Below are 21,429 nucleotides of genomic sequence, written 5' to 3' on the forward strand. Positions count from 1 at the left end.
TCACGGGAAGGTTGTCAGTATTGTTTAGAATGTATTTTTTTTGTGGCATATAACAAGGAGCTTTCCCCTCTGTAAATAGAATAAATAACACATGTGAACACAACATTGTAAGTGGTGGTCTTTTCTTTAACAATGTTAAAGTAATTTATTTTGCTCACCAAGTTCCAAACTATGGGCACATATATATATAACTTATTTTCTTGTATATCTCTTGAAGTAATTGAGCTCCGAGCTATCATTCCACCCGGCGTTTTCCACCGTTTGTGCCGCCCTTTGACTAAGAAAACAAAAGGAGAAGCCTTTCCCTTCCATTTAGTGCATTGGGTGTGAGGGTCTGACCGAAGCCTGTTTGGTGAGATTTAAATCCCCCCAGTAGCTAATGAAGCAAAACATCCATTGTTAATTTCTGGTATTCACAATATAGGGGAAAAGATTTATTCTGTGTCTCTGCCACTTTAATCCACCGTTCCTGTTCACTAAGGAACCAGTGACGCAGAACCCATACTTCTATCCCTCAGAATGAGTAATTCACTGTGACTGGCACTTCTCTTTCTACTGGGCCTACAGAAGCACTCATAAATCACTTTCAACTGATGTGTCCCTTCCATTCAGCTTTCACCCCCATTTTCTGATGGCTTACCAAAATGAGTGAAGGAAAACATTAGATGCAGTTTGCTGACTATTTGACACTGTGGTCTGCTGCTCGATTGGAGAGCACATGGACAAAAGACATCGTGCCTGGTATTTTTAGAAAAGTAAACCGTTTAATTGTGTACCAATTTCAACCAGAAATATTCTAGAAGATTTGCAACTTATCTGTTTTTCTTAGTTTTACTGAGTGGTGTAAAATGATATTGAGCAAAACAAAGATGCAGAAACTCCACCGATCACCCAGTGTGCGTTTTAATTCATTCAGATAATCAACTTTGGCAAAAAATGTATAAATTACCTTAAAGTTTCCTTATAAATTGCAATGTTTCCTCCATTTTTGGTGCCGAATCAAATTCACAACAGTTTGTGCATGTTTATTTTATTTGATCAAATCCAAGACCTGCTTTGAGATGAGTTTTTTTTTTTTCACTGTTGATTCACTGGTTGAAAGCAGGAAGTTGAAGGCAAGACGTCTGTTTTCCCGTCTGCTGTTGATTTCCCACCTGGGTTTTGATTCAAATTGAAATGATTCATTCCCTTTCATGTTTGTGTCTGTCGGGTGGAGCTCTGGGCGTTCATAGTCACGTTAGCACCTGTCTCTGAGTAGGGAGATGTCTCCTCCTGTATTTGCTCCAGGCTTTTTGCATTAATCTATTTTTTTCTCTTTGGAGTTTCGGCCACACTCAAAAGGTCTGGAACCGCAAAGCAAATATATTACATCAAGTTTTTTTTTTTTTATTCATACCTCAAACACAGATGATCTAATTTAATGGTTGGTAATAAAAAACACAGCGGCGTGAGGTGGAGCAGAGCGTCTGGATATAATTGGTGGGTGGTGGTACGGGGGGGGAGGGACATGCGGCCTGGTTTGAGGCGGTGGCTGCAGGAGGGGCCTGATGGACACACCGCTCACTCTGCACATCTGCAGCTATTTCCTCAGGCCTCTTTTGGTCCTTTTGGACCTGTTGAAAACAAGAAATGGACACTTCAGGTGAAGGCAACATGTCTGCTGTCCCCGAATACATTCAGAGTGCACTTTGACTGCGGTGAAGGTGCAGAACGCCCTCCCAACCATCCGAAAGGTAACGAGGCAATCCGCACGATGGGGGAGACACACGGGTCGGTGTGTCTGTGACCGGTATTTCTACTGACCCAGTTTGTGTGTGCAACAGAGCCTGGAGGGGCCTGTGAAGCCAAACGAGAGTCGGGCTCTGCCCGGGAGGGGATTTGGGGTGGGGTCACATGCTGATTCACTTTGACGATTTAAAACTGTTGTGTCTGTGATTCTAATACGAATACATACCACGTCTATGTGACTGTAAATGTCAGAAGTAGTTAAATCCTTTTTTGTCAGCAGATCCTTTCCAAGCCATACTGGGGCATGACCTTAGGGAACCGTCTGTGTTCATAGAACATGCTTCCAAAACTTAGTTCCCCCTTTCAGGAGCTGAGCACACATGTTGTCTTAACACTTAACATGCCTTTGCAGATTCACACAACATTATGGCTGGTTATTCACTCTGCTATTGGGTGTGTGCATTTGTAATAGCAATAAACACTTTTGAATTTAGTCAAAAGTATAATCTACATTTTACACATTACACATCAGGAGGATGTTTGTGACATTTTAAAAAAAAAGCACGTGTAGCATCAGAAAGAGAAAATATTTGATAGAGTTCATTGTTACGTTTTCTGGTGGTCGCTGACTCGGTTCCTCAGCACATTGATCTGAAAGAAAGAAAACATGCAAATGTTTCTTCAACAAGGTCTATCCCACCCTGTGCCCGTATTTTGAGGAACACGCCTTGTGTGCTGTAGCAAACACCTCATATTTCTGGCCGGTGATCTGGTACTGCAGATCAAACTTTTCGCCCTCCAGCTGCTGCATCCACTCCCACAGCTCTTTGGCTTTCTCCCTGTGAGACACGGATGCACAGAAATGAAGACGGTATGCTGGTGGTGGTATTTGTCATGTTGAAGGATTCTTTTCATTGTCCCGTGTGTAATCATACCCTTGTCCCACCTTCTTCTTTTTTTTGCCGTGAAATGACAGAACATGTCTGCACTTACTTGAGTTGGTCCAGGCTCAAGTTCTCGATGTCCAGAGATTTGCGTCTATCACTCAGGATTTTCTTCTTCTTCTCTCTCTCAGTTTGCCTCTTCCCGCTCCGTTTTTCTGTCTGTGGCAGAGTGAAATAAAACACAGCTCTGGTCGTCGTCCTTCGGGTTTGAACTCTTTCAACCTCCCACTTAGAAGCCTCCACCTGCTCACCAACTTCTGCATGTAACCTCCAAAGTGGAGGCTGGTGAGAGTTTTCTTCTTCTTAGCATCCTCGTCTGCTCTCCTCTTGGCCTCCTCGTCCTCCTTGCGAGTTCTCTCATCCTGAAACAAAAAAAGTCACAATGAGTAGATACAGAGGGTGTGCATTGCATTCCAGCTGCTTAATCGTGACCGTACCTCGAGTCGCTTCTGCCGCTCCTTATCTCTCTCACTTCGGATCCTTTGCTGCTCCGCTCGCTCAGAGCGACGCTTGTCCTGTGCAACAGATCGTCATTTTAGCAGATCATAAGTGTTTATTGTTGTGAGCGATTATGTTTGATTGGCTGTAGTTGAGAAACTCTCACAATCCGGTCCTTGAGATGAACAATCTCATCTTCTTCCTTCTTTCTGCTCTCAAAGTGAACCTCGATCAAAGTCTGAAGCTCCATCAGGTCTTTCTCCATCCTTTTACGATGTATATCCTACAGGAACAGGGCATCAGTACGTATGGTACTTTATGCTGTCACGGACTTCACATAAAGGCAGAAAAATACTGTATGCGTGGTATGTAAGTCTGTCACTCACATCAAAATCCACCTTCTCTCCATCTGGGATCTTAGGAGGGATGAGGTTGGGCATGATGAATGGCCTGCAGAGTTTAAAAAAATAGGGGTGGATCAACACAGAAAAACAAATGTCCCCAGATGTATTTGTGCATTTCTTCACATGTTGTGAATGCACAGGAGCAGCTTTTTTTAAAACAATATTTTGTTGTGGTCTTTGGTTTTGAATAGATTATATTTTATTTATCTCTCCATAGTGTTACATAATGAATTCGATCAATGACAATATAGACGAGAAGTCTCCTTATATTTATTGACATTTCTAGCAACTTAAAGTAGCATGTTAATTACACAATTATATATAGGCATGTGCAATGGATTCTATTGAACTATTTTGTTTACTTCTATTTATGCAAATATTGTGACAACTATCCACCAAAGTTATAACATTAAAGATGCATTTTATTTTTGAACAGTACTATGGTTTGATGGGACCTGCTGAGCTGTATTAGTATTCCAAATCTTTATATTACTACTAGATATTTACTTATTAAGGAACTACCATAATGTATCCCATAATGCTTTGGGGGATGTCAACAGGAAGACTGCTGTGGATTTGAAGTTGCGAGGTCGCGACAATTTAACCCCCCGTTCTACACATTGGCGTTCAACGTGTGCCGAGTTGTCCGTCAGCTGTTGGTGACGTCACGTTACGCACGCATGTGCACACAACTGCCACTGGATAGTTTTAATAGTTCTGGAGAAACTATAAAAACGCGCGTGCGTGATTATTTTGCGCTTTCCAAGCAGATTACAACAGATCCAGGAGGACATGTCATGTAAGTCACACCAACTCTTTAACAAGTTATCTTTGCATGCATTAAAAGAAATGTCACTGTTCGTAAGTCATGGTAAGATATTTGGAGGACTTTGTTTCAGCTTTGGACCGAGCAAGGCTAGCAGTTTGCGCCTGTTTCCAGTGTTTGTGCTAAGCTAAGCTAACCTGCTGCTGGCAACGAAGCTGATTGAGATGAATTCATCTCTTTCCTGCAGGGGGCTCTCATCTAAGTCTGTGCAAGGAGGCCAATGATTTATTTCCTAAAATGTTAAACTTTAAATGTAATGGCGTTATTCATTGTATGAAGTAGAGGCCATGAATGAGTATCTGGTTTCTATGACAGTGCTGTAGAAAAGTGTTTGTACGTGAGCGTTACTCACTTGAACTTTGGTTTGGCCTCCTCCTCTGTTTAAAAAGAAAACGAGAGATTATTTTTCCAGCAACGTGTCGTGACTACACACACTCACCAATGGCACACCTAAATACGTGGTAATCCAACCAGGAAACCACAGCAGGTTTTGACAATGGATCCTGTGTTTGTGATTAAGCCGGAATTTAGTTCTTCTGATGCAAACCGGTATGATCTGGTAATTACATCGCTAGTACATCCAAGAACAACTTTGAGATTTGCAATGAGTAAGGAAAACAACCATTGATTGTGGTGAAATGTTGAAAACGCCGTTACCTCCATCCTCCGCTTCTTCTTCTCCATCTGCAACATGAATAACATTGTTGGGAGTGTTGAATGAGTGGGGGACGCTAAACACAATACAATGCAATAATGTGTCGTTCTACATGCAAAGAAGAGAGAAGCTAAAATTGAACACTGAGAAAATCGGTTAGATGACTCATCGAAGAAGGTACGGCATCTGTGACCCCTGAATAACACCCGAATATTTGAAACAAAAATATGGGAATGCCGTAAAGTTTAGAGATGGAAAGAAGGAGGGGTTTTTTTCAGGGTTTTTTTTGGCCTAAAGCTGAGCTGATTGTTGCTCTATGTGCTGCTCCTTCTTGTAGATGTTGAGATATTTTACTGGATGAACAAAAACCGAAGAGGAAAGGTCAGCGGGTCACCAAAGTCCGTAGGATTCATTATTTGAAATTACACGACAATCGGAGCAGGGATTGTTGAGATGTTTTAAGCCTGTACTCAGTCATGGTCTGACTGCGTATCAGCTTACAGGCGCCTCATGGGGCGTTTTCTCATTTCAAAGCATAGATGACACGGAGCGATGCCTCCTTTATATCTGACGTCCGTCCCGTTTGGCGTGACTCTCGGCGGGCGAGAGAAACGCCTTAAAGTTTCTGCGGGAAGATGATTCATTCTGACTACTAAGGTTAAAACTTTCACGGAAGGGAGGCCCAGGCATGGCTTTTTGTGGTGCGGAGGAGTGAAAAAGACAGTGAGGAGGGGACCTGAAGACATGACTGCTCCATGTGCCAAATTGATGTGCCCTTGAGCAAGACACCTAACACGCATGGGTTATAATGCAATGTAAGCCGTCAGTTAGACATGACACGCAGACGTCGTCTTGCCGGGTAGCGGCTGACTCAGTAACCGGGCCCCATGTCTGCGCTCACAAGACAACACCCCCCCCCCCCCCCCCCCTCCACACACACACACTCGACCCCTCACCTTGTTCTCCGTTGGCTTCCTCCTCCTCTGCTCCACCGTCGGCCCGCTGCGAGGCTTCTGGCAGACAGTCGGGCCAAAAATATTTGCGTATCAGCGAGAACTCTTTGACACTCAAGGGGGCGTGTGAGGTTGACTCATTGCCTTATTAAACCGTCACTCTTCCTTTATTGACATTGGCCTGTTATTTGTCAAAGTTCCCGGGTCGGAGGAATTAATCACACGAGTGTTGAAAAAATCTAATTGAATGCCCCCTTCCTCTCTCTTTTTCCATCGGTCGTGGTAATGCTTGAGAGATGTGTCCGCGTTACGTTAGTGTGGTTGTTACCCTCCTCGGGTGTTTAAAGTAGACGGCACTCGGGGCTGTTGAAGCGGTGTGTGTGTGTGTGTGTGTGTGTGTGTGTGTGTGTGAGATCTTTAAAGTTGTATGAACTGACTTAAACACAGCAAGTTCATCAGCAGTTCAGTTTGGAGGAGAAGAGAGAGCTGAGTCCTAAATACATGAGCTCATCAGTACATAAATGCTGAAATAAACACGAGTGTACAAGTACCAACAAAATGAATGAAAGAAATATAGAATCCATATACATGAATGCACAATATACATTTTTTTATATCTGTATACTTAAGTTTACTGTATTACTTCACCAAGACTTTCTGTCTGTATTTCTGTATCTGTATGTTTACGGAGCAGAGATTGATCGACTTAGCTCTTCACTCCAAAATCCTGCTTTACCTAATTCAGTACCACCTGCGTCAATAATACACAGACGTGTACGTAATTCCCTTCTGCGATTGCTTGACAAATGTTAAATTGGTATTTTCATCATTTCATAATTATTTCTTAATAATTCTCGCACTTTTGTGTGCCATACCGTCATCGGCTGCCTCCTCCTCGTGCTCCTCCACCTCCTCCTCCTCCTCTAACACCTGCTCACCTAGTGAACAGAAGCACAGAGATGTGGAATGTAAGTACTTGGGTTCAAATTGTATTTACTTGTTCTTCCTTCTTTACTTGAAGGACATGTCGTACGTTTGCTCCAATGATTTGTTGCATTTGTCACTTATTGCGATACAAAAAACACACATGTTATACCTGCTTACTTACACACTTGTAATTTTGTTGTTCACATGAAATGGGTTTCTACTTTATCTTAAGGGTCTGAATACCTTCTTCGCTGGTCATAGACATTCCATTTCATTCACAATCACCCTGACTGTCAATGTTATTCACTCCCCAGGTTGCTCTAGTAATCCCTAAAGAGACGTGACCACAAATCAATCAGAAATGATCTGGATTACCTTCAGTGGTCTCCTCTTCTGAATCACGCATCCAGAGTAGAAATGGTAGGCAGTGTACAAAAAGTAAAATTCACAATAAGAAAAAAAAATGCATGCTGTACTCCAAAACACTTGTACTGTAGTGATTCAACTCATTTAGATGTTGTGTATTTTCCTAAAACATTCCACCTACTGCAATCTTTAGCATAACAAGGACGTTTCATTAGGTACAAACACCCTTTTTGCTGCGGCGTGACGAGCCTCAAACATCAGGGAAATTCCTAACCTACATATTGGAAGTGATGAGCTTAAAAACATATACTTTTATTTATTTCATGGATCAATTCCAATGGATAAAATCCGAGTGAAGGTCTTTACACTCTTTTGAAATCGCTGTAACACGTTGTGAATGCAGTAGTGGTGTCAAGTCACTATATCAAACTAAGAGAAACATCTGTCAAAAGGTTTTAGTGTCTACCGTGTATCACATCTCTGCGTGTGGTAGTGAGAGAATAGGACATGAGTTCTTACCTTCCACCTCCCTGTGAAAGTCAAACACACGCCGACATTGTTAAACTGGTAAGGAAACGGAAATTTGCAAGCGATATATCATCACATGACATACAGCAGTCATAATTCCTAAAAACATACAGGTATGTGTAACACATTATTTTGACTGTTACACAACGTCGACCATAAGAAGATGATAATAATAATAATAATAATAAGATCATAAGAAGCATTATGAGTATTGATACATAAGAACAAAATGCTTTAACCTACTCCTCATACTCTTCCACCACCTCCTCGTTGTCAGACATGGCACCAAGTGTTCAGGCAAACAGCGAGGAATCTGAATGTAAAACACGATTCCATCAACGTTCCCCCTCTAATTCTTTACGGTTTAATTGCACACACACACACACACACACACACACAGCTAACAACACAATCAGTCAAACCCACCTGAGCCGTAGTGATGAGGAAACAGAGAGCTGATGGAGAGACTCTGTGTGCAGCAGAGGCGCCTAAAGCAGCGTGAGGAAGGTCTCAGAGGGTAAAGGGGGCAGACTGCCTCCTGGGGAAGAGGGCTTCAGGGCCCCTTGTTGCGTTATTAATAACTTTTTAGATAGCATGTACTCTCCGTTATCTCCGTTTCCCCAAAGAAGGCCTCTGCGTGCACGAGTGTGCTCCGCAGTGACAAAAGGATTTAAAATAAAGCCACATGCACATTTCCTTCCCCCCTCTCGTCAATGACAGAACACAGGCGTCCACCTCTTATCTGCACGCTGCCTCTGCCGCGATGAGCGACGTGGCCCAGCAAGTCTGCATTTCTAACATAACATAGCATTTCTATGCATAACCGTGTGTAAGCAAGCAGTTTGGATCGATTCATGACCAACATGGTGAGGCAATAGAAGCTTTTTATTTCTTTGACAGGCCACAATGACACAGAACAAATATATATATATTTTGTCAAATTAAACAAAAACATGACATTGCGACTCCAGAACTCTTACTACTAGAAATAGGCTTTATTTGCCTAAAGACCTTCACCCACTTAAAGTGCTTTAAAAATTACACAAAGTTAAAGCAAATTTAAAAAAGTTCTTTCTCCTCACATTTCTTTAACTCCTCCTCTCCCGATAAACATCTTTGGATGTTTGAAATGAGACATGTTTGCTTTACTTCATGAAGCATTGCGTGAGTGTATGATTGAAACATCTTAACTTTAAAAGCAGTAATCTCCATTTCAGTCCTTTTTAAAAACTAAAAATCACTGTTTTGTCAATTTGGCTGTTGCTTAGGCAGTGAAGAAAAAGCATGAAAAAAGAATTGGTCAGTCGTGGCGTCCAATAATCTTCTAGTTCCCTTTGTGTCCCATCAAGTCCACAGAAACCTGCAAATGAGGGCATAAAGTAGTATGCAAAAGAATTATAGACTCATATTTAAATTCTAAAGTTATGCTTAAGTGCAGTGTGGGCCAATGATCTAATTGTACCTGTTGAGAATTAGAAATGGACATCTTTCACTTTTAGATTTTTCCACGGCTGTTTTTTGGGACACTGTCCTCGTCTTTGCTCTCAAACAGGCTCCTCTTACTGATGATGTCCACATGTCTCAAGTCCTAAAAATAGAAAAAAAGGAGGCTTTTCAGACTTGTTTGCACAATACAATCTCTCTCTGTCTGTCTCTCAGAGCTTTTGAACTGTGTGTTAGCTAGTTAAACTGAACTAAACTTCACCACAAGTCAAACACTCCACACATAATCACAATAATACACAATAATAGTAATCATACTTGCTTTTTAAACAATAACAAATGTAATCTGAATTGCTTTGGTCAGCGTTTCCTAATCACAGGTAAGCAGGAAGAACAAATAAATAAATCCTGCTCAGAACACTTGAGGCCGCACAGTATAGCTTATGGAGTAGTACTGCCCTCTAACTGCCAGATGCTACAGCTGCATACCTCCCAACACAAGGGAGTTCTCCCAGACATGTCGCAATGCAAAAAGCCTTACAGTTGGATTGTGCGTGGACCCCGTTTCGTTGGTCTTATTGAGCCAGCGGTTGATCCGGTCAGACATTCCTGATCTGAAGCTCCTAAATTCCTGGGAATTTCCAGCAGAGACGTGAAATGATTATGACGGGTACGTGCTAATGAAATCAATGCCCCACGCAGGATGCCCCCATGCAGGATGCCCCCATGCAGGATGCCCCCATGCAGGATGCCCCCATGCAGGATGCCCCCATGCATGATGCCCCCATGCAGGATGCCCCCACGCAGGATGCCCCCACGCAGGATGCCCCCATGCATGATGCCCCCATGCAGGATGCCCCCACGCAGGATGCCCCCACGCAGGATGCCCCCACGCAGGATGCCCCCATGCATGATGCCCCATGCAGGATGCCCCCATGCAGGATGCCCCCACGCAGGATGCCCCCACGCAGGATGCCCCCATGCAGATCCCACGAGGGTTTAACGTACCTGTCTGGAGACTCCCGGGCTGGTGGGGCTCGCTGCCTGCTGCTCCTTCTCAAAGAGGCCTCTCTTCCTGGACACCTCGTCCAGCAGGAACAGAGTCCTCTGGGTCACGTCCGGAGACCGCGTCACATCTGACTTCTGAGCGCGCAGAGGAAGCCGAGAGGAGTCGGAGGGGAAAGAGAGACATCTGCGTTGATGCACAGTAAGGAAACATTTATTTCTATAGATGACCTGTGTTTAGTTGCAAGAGAGTCTGACCTGTGCAGCCTGAGCCAGTCTCTCCATCTTCTCCTTGATGGATCTGGATGAAATCCTCTGCTTGGTGCTGTTCAAAAAAGATGTGGACATTTCAAACATACGCACGGTTTTGATTCGTTTACACCATAACTAGAATAACAACAAACTTTCGAAATGATTTGTCTAAAAACTCACTTTCTCTGGAAAGACGATGATTTGTCTTCATCTTCATTTTGGACCTGAATAATTAACATTACATTGAATGTAAATCATCTATACTTTAACATAAATATCATACGTTTTAGTTTCAATGATATCTTGGTGCGCTATTGTGGAAGAAAACGTCGGCGATCCTTTTACTGAACACCTTTCTGTCTAAGATGCAGAGGATAAATCTCACAACGATACTAGAAACCCACGAAGCCAAGAATCTTACTGTGTTAGATTCAGACATCTTGGAGGCCGTCCTCACACTCGCACTACAACGGGATAAAAACAATCATCAATCCAATCCGAGGAAGAAAGAAGTCAAATAAAGACAAGAATGTTTCCTCACCTCCGCTGCAGCGGTGCGCTCTCCTCTTCTTTCTTCCTCATCATCTGTGTCACACCAGGCATACGTGAACGTTAACAGACAGTCGCCCAAAAATCAGCCGCCGTTTACAACCCAGTCACCCTGCCTCTTGTGATGAGCGCACAAAGCAACTAGTCAGCGCGGGAAGAGCTGGGAAATATTGCTTGGGGTATTAGCATAAGCCCCGGAGCTCAGGTGGCGCAAGCAAATGAACCTGTACTGATAGTCTAACCGCCCGATGCGAGATTAAATGGCGTTTAAACAGTCAAATAGGCAAAAGGCAACGCCGACATTTGGAATTCAGAGTGTGTGTGTGTGTTGGATGTGTTTACCCTGAAAGATATAGTCCTGGAGCTCTGTCTCACAAACGCAGGTTTGGCCGTCTGTTCAAAGTTGGCGTCGGAGGAAGAGCCATTCACCCTGGTCTGAGTTAAAGTAAAAGACAATTGACTGCTCCTTAGGCATAACGATTCATCTTCGGGTGAGGATGAGCTCCAGTGAGCACCTCCCTTGTATGTCGAAAACAAACTAATGCACTTCTTGTAAGTCGCTTTGGATAAAAAGCTTCAGCTAAATGACATCTAATGTCATGTACTGTTTACTTGCTAAAACTGTCGATGACCCCGGCTTTTTTAAATATTTTTTTTACGGTCCCGTTTACTCTTTTAACACCAGAGGGAGCTGCAGCTTTTGTTGAAAACGATGAGCAGTGGCGCCAAAACTCCACTAAGGAAGGCGAGCAAAGCGCGAAAGCACAGATAGTCGCGTTGTAAAAATGACATCATGATGACGCATATAACAATACCTCCTGCGTGTGTCCACTGCAGTCGGGGCTTTGAGGTCTACCGGGAGGGGGCGACTGGCAAGGCGACGGCCAGTGTTCCCGAGGGGGGGAGACGGCCGCGGGAGAGCGAGGGCTCATGGGGCTCGCGGGCCCGCTGGCCGAGGGGCTTTTGTCGAACGAGATGGAGACAGAACTGCAACATCAAAAAAGGAGTGAGGTGAGAGGTTAGCGGTAGGTGTGCATGAGATCCGAACCACAGAGAAGCTGCATCTTCACTGCAACCTTTTTCCACCAGTGAGCTTTTTGATACCCAGCATTCCATCCATCTGCCTTGCCGGTGGATGTTGGTTAGACATTAAAACATGCATTAAAGTGCGCACGTACACACACAAACACGTATATCTATTTTACTTTCGGTTAATATTTCACTGCACTTTGCAACACGTGTTCTCGATCGCTGCATTTCCTCGTAGCGAATCAGTAACCTTCATCTTATCTTAAAGAAATGTTTGATCTGCATTTGAGTCGATGACTGTCGAACCAAAAGGAGAATGGACAGAAAAATTGCGCTCGTTGACCTGACAAACTTGCGAGCCGGGTTGGAGGGCGGCTTGGGGTCGGGGTGCTTGCTCGTGGAACCTCCGTTTTCGGGCTATGCAACAACAACAACAAAAAAAAGAAAGAAAAGAAGCGGAAGAGCTGGTCAACGTGAGCTCACAACATGAAGACACGCAAGCATCTGAGACACGCCTCGCATTACACAACGCGGTTATGGCCTAATTTGGAGATGCACAGTATAGGAGCCACCTGTAAGTGTAATAAAAGATAAAGCTCATTTTATGACGGCAAGCACGTCTTATCAACGTTTTCTACATGATTTGCATGGTCATTTGAATCACGGGAACAGTCCAGAGGAAGACAAGTATTCACTATTTACCTCAGGTTCTATCGTTCGTTTTTTATTTTCTGATGCCGAAAGACAGTAAACCAAAGTTGTTGATTAATTTTCAAATAGCAAATGTGTGAGCATCTTCCACTCCCGCTGTCGGGCTTTGCTGCTTTCTGTCTTAACGGGAGGTCCAACATCAGTGTGCCTTGAGCGGATAGAAAGTGGCTGCTCTCATTGGATCTAGAAGATGATTAACGTGACTCGCTCTCTCTGTGTGGGGTAACAGTTAACTGTGATTACCACACTGCAGGGTGGCACTATTAGTGGCACTGTGCTCTGACCGGGAGAAGCATTAATGGTTGTCAAATGATTTGTCTGGAAGTGAAGGAAGTGCATTCAGTTGTTGGTTCCTCTTAACACTTTGGTCCAGAATGAATTGTCATATATGACATTTATGGAAGGATTGCTATTACATTTTGCTCAGGCATTCATGATGAATCCCAATATCGACGGTGATTCTGAATCCTACACGCCAATATTTTCACAAATCCCCTGAAATATTTCGACGCATCAAGGCTCAACGCAGGCTGTGCCTCACCGAGCAGCAGCTGGGTTGTAATATATCCATGATATTCCATGATAGAACAAATATATTCCTTTCATTCTGCGGAAAAGGCAAAACAACGAGACTCGCGTCTTACTTGTTTGTTTGGGATGTACGTGCTGGTGTTGCTGTAGGAGGATGTGTTTTGGGGTGGCTGTGGTCTGGGTGGGGCTGTCACAGAGGGCAACACACTGGCCTCATGTTCCTCCACGTCCCCCAGTAGCTCCACCCGGGCTCCTCCTGTGCAGGTCCCCCCTTCACCTTCCCCTTCTTCCTTCTGTTGCCTCAGCGTCTCCACGTGCCTCATCCTCCGCCTCTCATCTCGGACACGCAGCATCTCCACAAAGTCCACCTGGATCTGCTCCACACTGAATAAACAGTAGATTCAGACACGTAAATGACCAATATATATATATATATATATAAAGATGGATCGTCTCTAATAATGGAAAAGACATGTCGGTTGTGTGTGGGATCAGGTGACTCTAATGAAAGCAGCTACAAGATCTCTCTACTTTTTGAAGACTGCTTCTGGTGCTGTTTTTAATAGCACATGGTATCAGGCTTTATATGTATGAAAAGCGTAATGATGACACGCTCCCATGGGGCAAAAGTGTGAGAATCTGTCCCTGCCTCTGAAATCCATCTGCATGACATCAAAGCAGATGAATACGTCGGACTCATATGGTCCTCATAACATCGACGTGTTAGAAGAGCGACAGAAAACCCCTAAACGAGCAGAGTCATGTTCAGATGGTCCATAAATCCCGCTTTGACAAGTTCAGGTGTACAAAGTTCTTTAGCAGTAACCTGCCGGGGCCGGGGGGGTCCGTCCCGAAGGCGCTGTCCCTCGGAGGCGTGTCTCCGGCGGTCGGGCCGAAGTCGGCGTCGGGTTCGCCCGTGCCGCTCGAACTCTTCACCCTCCTCCTCCTCTCTCTCTCCACCTCCTCCTCATCCTCCATTGTCCACTGGCGGGCGAGGCTGAGGACCGGGTCGCAAATGTGGGGAAAGTGACGGAGACACACGAAACGTTGTCAGAAACATTGAAGAAAGTTCTCATGAGAGCTACAGGAAGGAGCTGCTTGTCTTTTTTTCGTTGGAAGAGAGATGGCAATTTGTAACGGTTGCACAGAACCTGCTTTACTGGTTCGACAACTGGTTATCGGTAGAATTACAGTTGTTTGCTTGTCCAAAAAAAAGCTGTTGTTTATTATTATGCGTTATTATGTGTGTAGAATACAGTGTTTATTAATCAAGAGGTGCTGCGGGTTGCAGTGGACTGAGGTTCCCTCTTCAATCCAAGGCTAAGACCAGTAATCACTAGACTTTAACACTGAACAAACAGCATAATGTAACAGCAACGACGGAAGTACCTGTAATATTAATCACGCCAAAGACGTTTCCTTATGCCTCTGTGGACTGTGGACAATGCTGCTGACTACGGATATCATAATGTCACTTTGGTTCTCATTGACTCCCAGAGTGAGCTCCATGTTTAGTTCCGTGAATAAAATTCAACTCTTTAACATCTGCTGTCTAAAAGCAGCAGCCGCTACCCCCTGAAAAACACACGTTTAATTCATTTGGCTTTTTCTAAAAGGCCAGGCGTGATACCTTACCTGGACAGAGCCGACCAGTTCTTCCTACTGATGGACATCGTTGCACCAAAAATACAGTTCCCAGGAGCACTCTGCTCTCAGACAGAAAAGAGGCTGCTTGCTTTTGTGGCAGTCACGTTCTAGTCAGCGCGGCACAAAGCAGTCCACCTTTACCCTGATGCAGCTCACCGTGGTGTCACGTGACGAGAGGGAGAGAGAGAGAGAGAGGGAGCGAGAGAGGGAGAGAGAGAGAGAGAGAGAGAGAGAGGACTATGGGAAGTGTGCAGGGGCTCAGCAATGAGTTAAAAATCACTCAGTTTGATTAGTTTGATTATCCAAAGTATAGCACTCTTTATGTATCGTTTTTTGGAAAAGGTTGCAAAGGGATTGGGCACAAAAATCAAACACCTTACTAGCTAGAAGGAGAACCTGGTAATTGTCACTACGTAGCTGTGTTTCCGTGCCTTGTCGCTCGGGGCAGCGCGTCTTTACGGTGTTTATTGAGAATGTTTGCTCTGCCCCGACAGGCCGCGCCCGTCCTTTTCTCGGGGCCCGGTGTGTCGGACTCTGACCCGCGCTCAGTCGGACGCGGGCGCACACACCCTCCGCCTCACCTGGCTTCACTACCAAACCTGTACCCGTCTCTGTCCGTCTGTGCAGAGTACGGACTCCGAGGCCACAAGGAACAGGATGAGCTGCAGTCACAAGTACAGCTGTGGCCCATTGATGCTTATCCAGATCATGTCTTTTGTGTGAATGGGCTGAAGCATTCGGAGCTTAAGGCTTGTCACGTCACTCCCCGGGGCCAAAGAAGCAAAGGATGGATTAGTACAGGGTTTTTTTTTTCAACACAACGACACAAAGACAGCGTTTTGTGTGTCTTTGAGTTTGCTGTTCCCGCACTGAACTTATGGTGGAAACGGTTTTAGTGACACTGGCTACTGCGGGTTCTTTGCATTCCGCGGGATTAAGTCAATAATGATCAAAGCGCCATTACGGAAGCACTTGTCAGAGTCTGCTTTATGAACATGCAAAATAGATTGGCAGCCAGGATGCTGGTAAATGCATATCAGCAGAAATGTCCTCTGTAGCAGAAGGGCCTCTTTGTAAATGAGTTCCAACTTGTCCTTGTGCTTCTTTTAAATTTTAAATGCTATTTGCTCATTGGGCTGTGTTTTCACACCAAAACAAACAATGGTGAAACACTAATGCTGACGTCTAGCACATTTAATCATTACTTTGTTTACCATTGTAGTTTTGCGGACATATTATATTTGAAATTGCATCTGAGGCAGATGAGGATGGCATTTTGACGTTTTTGAGCTATTGACCTGATGATGGTGCTTGGTGAAGAGTCATGGAATTAGTGATGTGGAAAAAATCATATGTATGATCTTCTAATGTGTCTCTGAGATTTTTTCACCACTTACAAGGGAGAAGAGCGCTAACGAGAAACATTTTTGCATTCATTTAATATTGATATAAAGAAAAAAGCACAACGTAATAAAGATACATTTGGTTTGTTCAATTGTTGTAGTTCGGCTGATGAACTGCACGCCATTTTTGTTACAGTTCATCAAACCTCATGTTTACAGTTTATAACCCATCAAGATTTATGGCTCATATGATTATTAGTGAATATAATATCCTTTGGCCTTCTGATTTAGTCTACAATTGCCTTCTGGTGGTACAAGCTGCCATTTCCTTTTATAACTTTGCTGTAAAGTAAATAAGCCTAAATCTCTGGGATTCACTTATGACAATGATCCAAATGCTAGAAAATGCCACACAGAAAAACTCATATCCACCGCAAACTGAGCACTTCCGAAGGGAAAGTGGAGAAGACCTTCCGGGAGCGCGAGGACACAAGAATGACGACACTAACGGCAGAATTGTAAAAGCTGCCGAAGATGCGGCGCACGTCACATGACACCAGCCCACCGCCTGCCTGCTGTGCTCTCACTGGGTGGGACCCTTGGCAGCATCGAACATCTTCTTCCTTCCCTCCATCCCTGACATGGCCTCCACGTTCTTCCTCCAGTCGCTGTCTTCCACCGGCCGCTTCTGTGGAGGATGAGACGTTTTGTTTTTTTATTTTTATTTTCAAGGTGACCAGAGGTTAGCAGAGGAGGCGTTATCATCATTCGTTGTGCCTCAGCCTTTCATCCCCTCTGAGAGAACTTTGTGACCGTGCTAGTAGAACGGGTTTACAGCAACTAATACACTTTGAGGCACACACACACACACACACACACACATTTGACCATGGAGCAGATCCGCTCACAAAGGCCAGTCTTCTCCGTACAATGGGCTCATTGTCTTGCCGCACTTCCTCTCTCTCACACACACACACACACACACAGGCGCTCGCGGTCGCACCCTGCACCGACCTACCGCTCGGAATCTCAAATACACACACACACACACACACTTTTCAGGTGTTTAGTGGCACTCGAAGCGCTGACGCCGCGCGTGTCTCTCACGGTTCACCGTGGCGACGTTGCTCTCTTGCCCTTAAGGCACACGTCTCGCTTGCGTTTTTTTATGCCTTCGTTATGAAGGTCTTTTTTATTTCCGTCCGCACACACACACACACACACACACCTTCTCAGTGTCCTCTTTCTTGACAGACTTGAGGTTGGCCCTGAGGTCCATCGAGACTTTGTGCTTGGAGCCCAGCAGCGAGCGAAGGATGGCGTCGGCAGACACGCGGACGCGGCGCAGGCTGGGTCTCTTGAATTTCCCCCTGAGGTCCAACACTTTAATGTTCAGGTCTTTAATCTGAACATAAAGGGGGGGGGGGGTGGCTGTGAGGCCGCATCTGCTCATGTGATATTTATATTTGCCACAAGGAAATGGGTTGAGGAAGTGTTTACCTCACGTGTGTTGAGCATGACTTTGGCTTCAATGTCGTAGCGCTCCTCGTCGACCACATCTATCTTGGAGTGGAGCTCTCTGCAGAGGTCCTTCATGCAGACACACAGAAAACACAAAATACAAATACAAAAAGATGTGTGCATCTGGAAAACGTTCATATGCAGGGCGTCATCCTTTAGAATCCTGCAGTGCCCGGAACTACAAGAACATTTTATATTTTAAATATTGTATTGGGGGATTCTGTGAATTTGTGAAGAGGTTACCTGTAGCTGTGCAAGGCTCAGGCTGCTGGTGTTTAGTGCAGGCGCTCTCTCTGACAGGTAGTTGTGTTTCTCCTCCTCTTTAACCACAGCCTCCTGCTCCAATTCTTCCTTGGCTTTCGCTACCATCAGACTCTAAACAAATATGAATCGCCACACAATGCACCGTAACACTCACTGCTTTTCTATTGCTCTGGTTAAGCTTATCAGCTCATTGCGGTTCTTGTGCTTATTTGTTTATTATTTTGTGCCTTTTGTGATTATGGTTATGGTGCATGTACTGTATAGTTCAGAAGTAACAGATGATACTGCTGCCCTCCTGTGGTCAAACACATGTACTACTTTTTTGTTCCACGATTCTTTTACCTTCAGCATCAGCTTCCTTGAAGCTGAGATCTTTGACTTCCTCTGGATGGAGAGCATAGTTCATGACAGCATATTTAAAACTTTAAATGAGTTTTCTATTTTAGAAATGTAAGTGATAACAATGCCCTTACCTCTGGCCTATAAAAGAGAAAGAGGAAATATTTAACGGAAAGGAAAGAACTATATGATTCCTAAGCAAATCTCAAAAGTATTTTCATGTGTCAGTGAGTAAATAATCCAAAACAAGACCACAAAGCCTGATCACTCACATGTGCTCGGGCATCCTGCTGATGAGATCTCACTGGAGGAGAGACGGAAGAGGTTAGAAACACACACACACACACACACACACACACACACACACACTGAACAGTTGTCCTTGTTTGTTTAAGTCATCTGTCCACACTTCTCTGTGTTTCAATGATTGTAAGCTGTCAGCAGCCGAATCAGGCTCCTGAAGAAAACTAATTCCTGCCTATTGTAAAAAAAAGTTTTGGGAATTGTCGTGATCCTACAACCGATAAGATTTAGGTGGGTGGGGGGGGGGGGAGGGGGAGGTGTCACAACTCACTGCTTTAAGGAAACGGTTAAAAGGTTAAAGGTGAAACATATAACTTAAAGAATTGAAACACGTAGATTTAAAACCATGGCGATGAACATATAATCCAAGCAGTTACCGTAACTAAATTGGGAAATTTTAAAACCTTGAGGAAACATTAAACAAAAAGTGATGTGTATATGATTGAAATTGCGAGGTCAAATGAATGGTTGAAATAGAAGGTGATACATGTGACCCTACAGGGAACCACTGTAATGCAACCTTCAGTCTAGTATTAAGGTCTTGACATCCCTGCTGCTGATGCTTGCATCCCTCTCAGTGCAATGGAGGTGAAAAGCATTTTCTTTGTGTTGCGTCAATTTTTTTTAATCAGATGAATCAGGAATGTTCCAGTTTTTCGTATTTATTCTCCAACTTTACTGGAGGCAGTTTTGCTTCGAAACTTTTGTTTACCTACAGACTGCCTTTTAAGTGGTCTTGTCGGCTCATAGTGTTTTTTCAAATGATCTTACCCCTCCTTTCCAGACCCTCATGGCCTTCTGGCCTTCATCAAATCAACAATGGACAGCACTCAACCCTTCTCTTCACCTCCCCTTTATCCTTTAATGTCTCTCTTTTATTTTTCTTGTTGATTCAAGTTAAGAATAATGCGGCTAAGACCTCCCAGCCTGATGGGGTTTCAAGCAGCTCCAACGGATTAGGAAAATTCCAGACTGATAGCCATCCCTCATCCATCCCTGCCATCTCTCGTCCCCATCTTTTTCTTTGGGATTATCTCGGGAAGAGGAATTTAGAGTGGCCTGCCTCCCCAAATAGACCAGGGGACATCTGATAGACAGCTGTGGAGGTTGATTGTGCGCTAGGGTTCCCAGCCCCGGATCAGGGGTTTACCAGCAGTAACTCATATGGATGCTTATGATGCCCATGGGCCTCTGTGGTGCAGCCAAATTGGCAGTGGAAAAAAAAAAAGAGCCCACGGTGCTTTGGAAAGTTCATGTCAGTCTTGGACAGAAAGATTCAGCATTACCACAGAAAATATTCAGCATTTCCACAGAAATGCTGTGGTACCAATTTAAACCAATCAGCTTGTATTATTTGAGATAATCAAATCCTGTTCTACGGGTGCTCTTAGGGGTCAGGTACGGCCACAGCACCCGAAGGATGAACGAGACGCCTGCTGTTGGCAAATAAACAGTCACTTTATACGAGATTGCTACTTAGATCCATGTTTACTGAACCAGGGTTAGAGACACTGCACTGATCCTCCTTTCAAATTATTCAAAGACTTGGAAAAAGGCTTCAAGTTTGCAACCGCTAAAAGATGTAACAAGTCAAATGTATAGATCGAAATGCATCTGGTCTATCACATATGCACAGAGGGAAGAAGAAACAGTGACTTTACAGACCGCACCCTACCTGTATCAGAAGCAGGAGAGAGAACGATGTGACAACAGCAGAGGCAGGACGATCGGAGATCAGGCCGACCGACGGATGTCCCTCTATTTAACTGCAGCCCCTTCCCCACCCTATTGTTGCGCTTGCTCCTTCTCTTTTGTTAGTGGAGGCTATAATTAGTCATCCCCATCTCTCTTACTGGCGAATCCCACCCTGCCCATCTGTCTCTCGCAGATTCATCACAAGGGGCCAGCAGTTGGAGCCTAGAGATTTGGCCTTTACACGACGGCGGATGATGAAGGCAAATTATTGTAATTCAGAACCATAGGCGGGCGATTTTCCGTTTATTCTGGTCAAAGATGGCCTCTAGAAGGAATTGACAAAAAAAGGACACTTTTAAGTTACTTTGAGAGGGAGAGGAACAACAGCTGTTCCATGCAATGATAGGAGTCGTCTGTGTTGTTATACAGTAGTGCAGCCACACTTTGTTATATGGTACACAAATGTATGTCTCCCTGTAGATTAATTGTGAGATCAGTGGTGATCCCCTGAGTGCCTGGCGCGGGGCAGATCAAAATTCCCAAAATTGCTTGCTCAAAGGCCTCTGGGATCGTCATGCCTTAAAAAGCCTTCCAATTTACAAACGCGTCTCTGCATTGTCTCTAACTCAAAGGGAAGCAAAAGTGAATTGTCTGGCAGTTTTTCTTATTATCGCGTGGTCTGATGCTATAACGGCTGCGTTGTCGCCAGTAAATGCTTTTGAACATTTGAATATATGAGGTCAGAATGGCTGATAACATCCTAACATCGACAAATGAATGGAGCTGGAATTGGAATCCCGTTGTAAAAAGCGAGTGAAGGCGGATGAAAAAGAATAGAAACCAAAAGTATTATGCGCTCACACACACACACACATTCACAAAAAACTAAATAGGATACACAAAGCCACATTATGTTACACATAAATAGCCAAACAACAGTGAACCGAGAACCTATCTTCACTTAAAGGGAGCGAGGGGGGCCCTCTAGTGGTTCACCACCCACACAGCAGACAGACGCTCCATTTCCA

The 21,429-nt window shown here is 44.3% G+C and overlaps 3 protein-coding genes across 4 annotated transcripts; all 3 read right to left on the bottom strand.

Annotated features, from left to right (window-relative positions):
- Positions 1-726: 726 nt before the first annotated feature.
- tnnt2a (troponin T type 2a (cardiac)) lies at positions 727-7,295 on the bottom strand. Its single transcript, XM_037480292.2, has 13 exons — positions 7,251-7,295; positions 6,824-6,886; positions 5,952-6,008; positions 4,998-5,024; positions 4,693-4,717; positions 3,497-3,560; positions 3,277-3,393; positions 3,110-3,187; positions 2,924-3,034; positions 2,722-2,831; positions 2,477-2,567; positions 2,339-2,379; positions 727-1,613 (listed from the first exon to the last, which is right to left on the bottom strand). The coding sequence occupies exons 1-13, from the start codon at positions 7,279-7,281 to the stop codon at positions 1,580-1,582; spliced, it is 849 nt and encodes a 282-aa protein (XP_037336189.2). The 5' UTR covers positions 7,282-7,295; the 3' UTR covers positions 727-1,579.
- A 1,344-nt stretch (positions 7,296-8,639) lies between these two features.
- Positions 8,640-15,079, bottom strand: lad1 (ladinin). 2 transcript variants are annotated; one of them, XM_037480267.2, is made up of 14 exons: positions 14,925-15,079; positions 14,116-14,286; positions 13,403-13,673; positions 12,391-12,464; positions 11,834-12,005; positions 11,361-11,453; positions 11,011-11,054; positions 10,891-10,933; positions 10,650-10,693; positions 10,476-10,542; positions 10,221-10,355; positions 9,754-9,843; positions 9,232-9,357; positions 8,640-9,129 (listed from the first exon to the last, which is right to left on the bottom strand). In XM_037480267.2, exons 1-13 carry the CDS (start codon positions 14,960-14,962, stop codon positions 9,265-9,267), a joined length of 1,335 nt encoding a protein of 444 aa, XP_037336164.2. In that variant the 5' UTR covers positions 14,963-15,079; the 3' UTR covers positions 8,640-9,129; positions 9,232-9,264. The 2 variants fall into 2 exon arrangements, with proteins under 2 accessions (XP_037336164.2, XP_037336165.2); XM_037480268.2 differs by lacking the exon at positions 9,754-9,843.
- A 1,286-nt stretch (positions 15,080-16,365) lies between these two features.
- On the bottom strand, positions 16,366-20,500 carry tnni1a (troponin I type 1a (skeletal, slow)). The gene is made up of 6 exons (XM_062563561.1): positions 20,382-20,500; positions 18,407-18,707; positions 18,044-18,175; positions 17,780-17,869; positions 17,508-17,684; positions 16,366-16,967 (listed from the first exon to the last, which is right to left on the bottom strand). The coding sequence occupies exons 2-6, from the start codon at positions 18,461-18,463 to the stop codon at positions 16,863-16,865; spliced, it is 561 nt and encodes a 186-aa protein (XP_062419545.1). The 5' UTR covers positions 18,464-18,707; positions 20,382-20,500; the 3' UTR covers positions 16,366-16,862.
- Between the last annotated feature and the right edge of the window lie 929 nt (positions 20,501-21,429).

The sequence above is a fragment of the Pungitius pungitius genome, chromosome 1 (genome assembly GCF_949316345.1).
Source record: "Pungitius pungitius chromosome 1, fPunPun2.1, whole genome shotgun sequence".
NCBI lineage: Eukaryota > Metazoa > Chordata > Actinopteri > Perciformes > Gasterosteidae > Pungitius > Pungitius pungitius.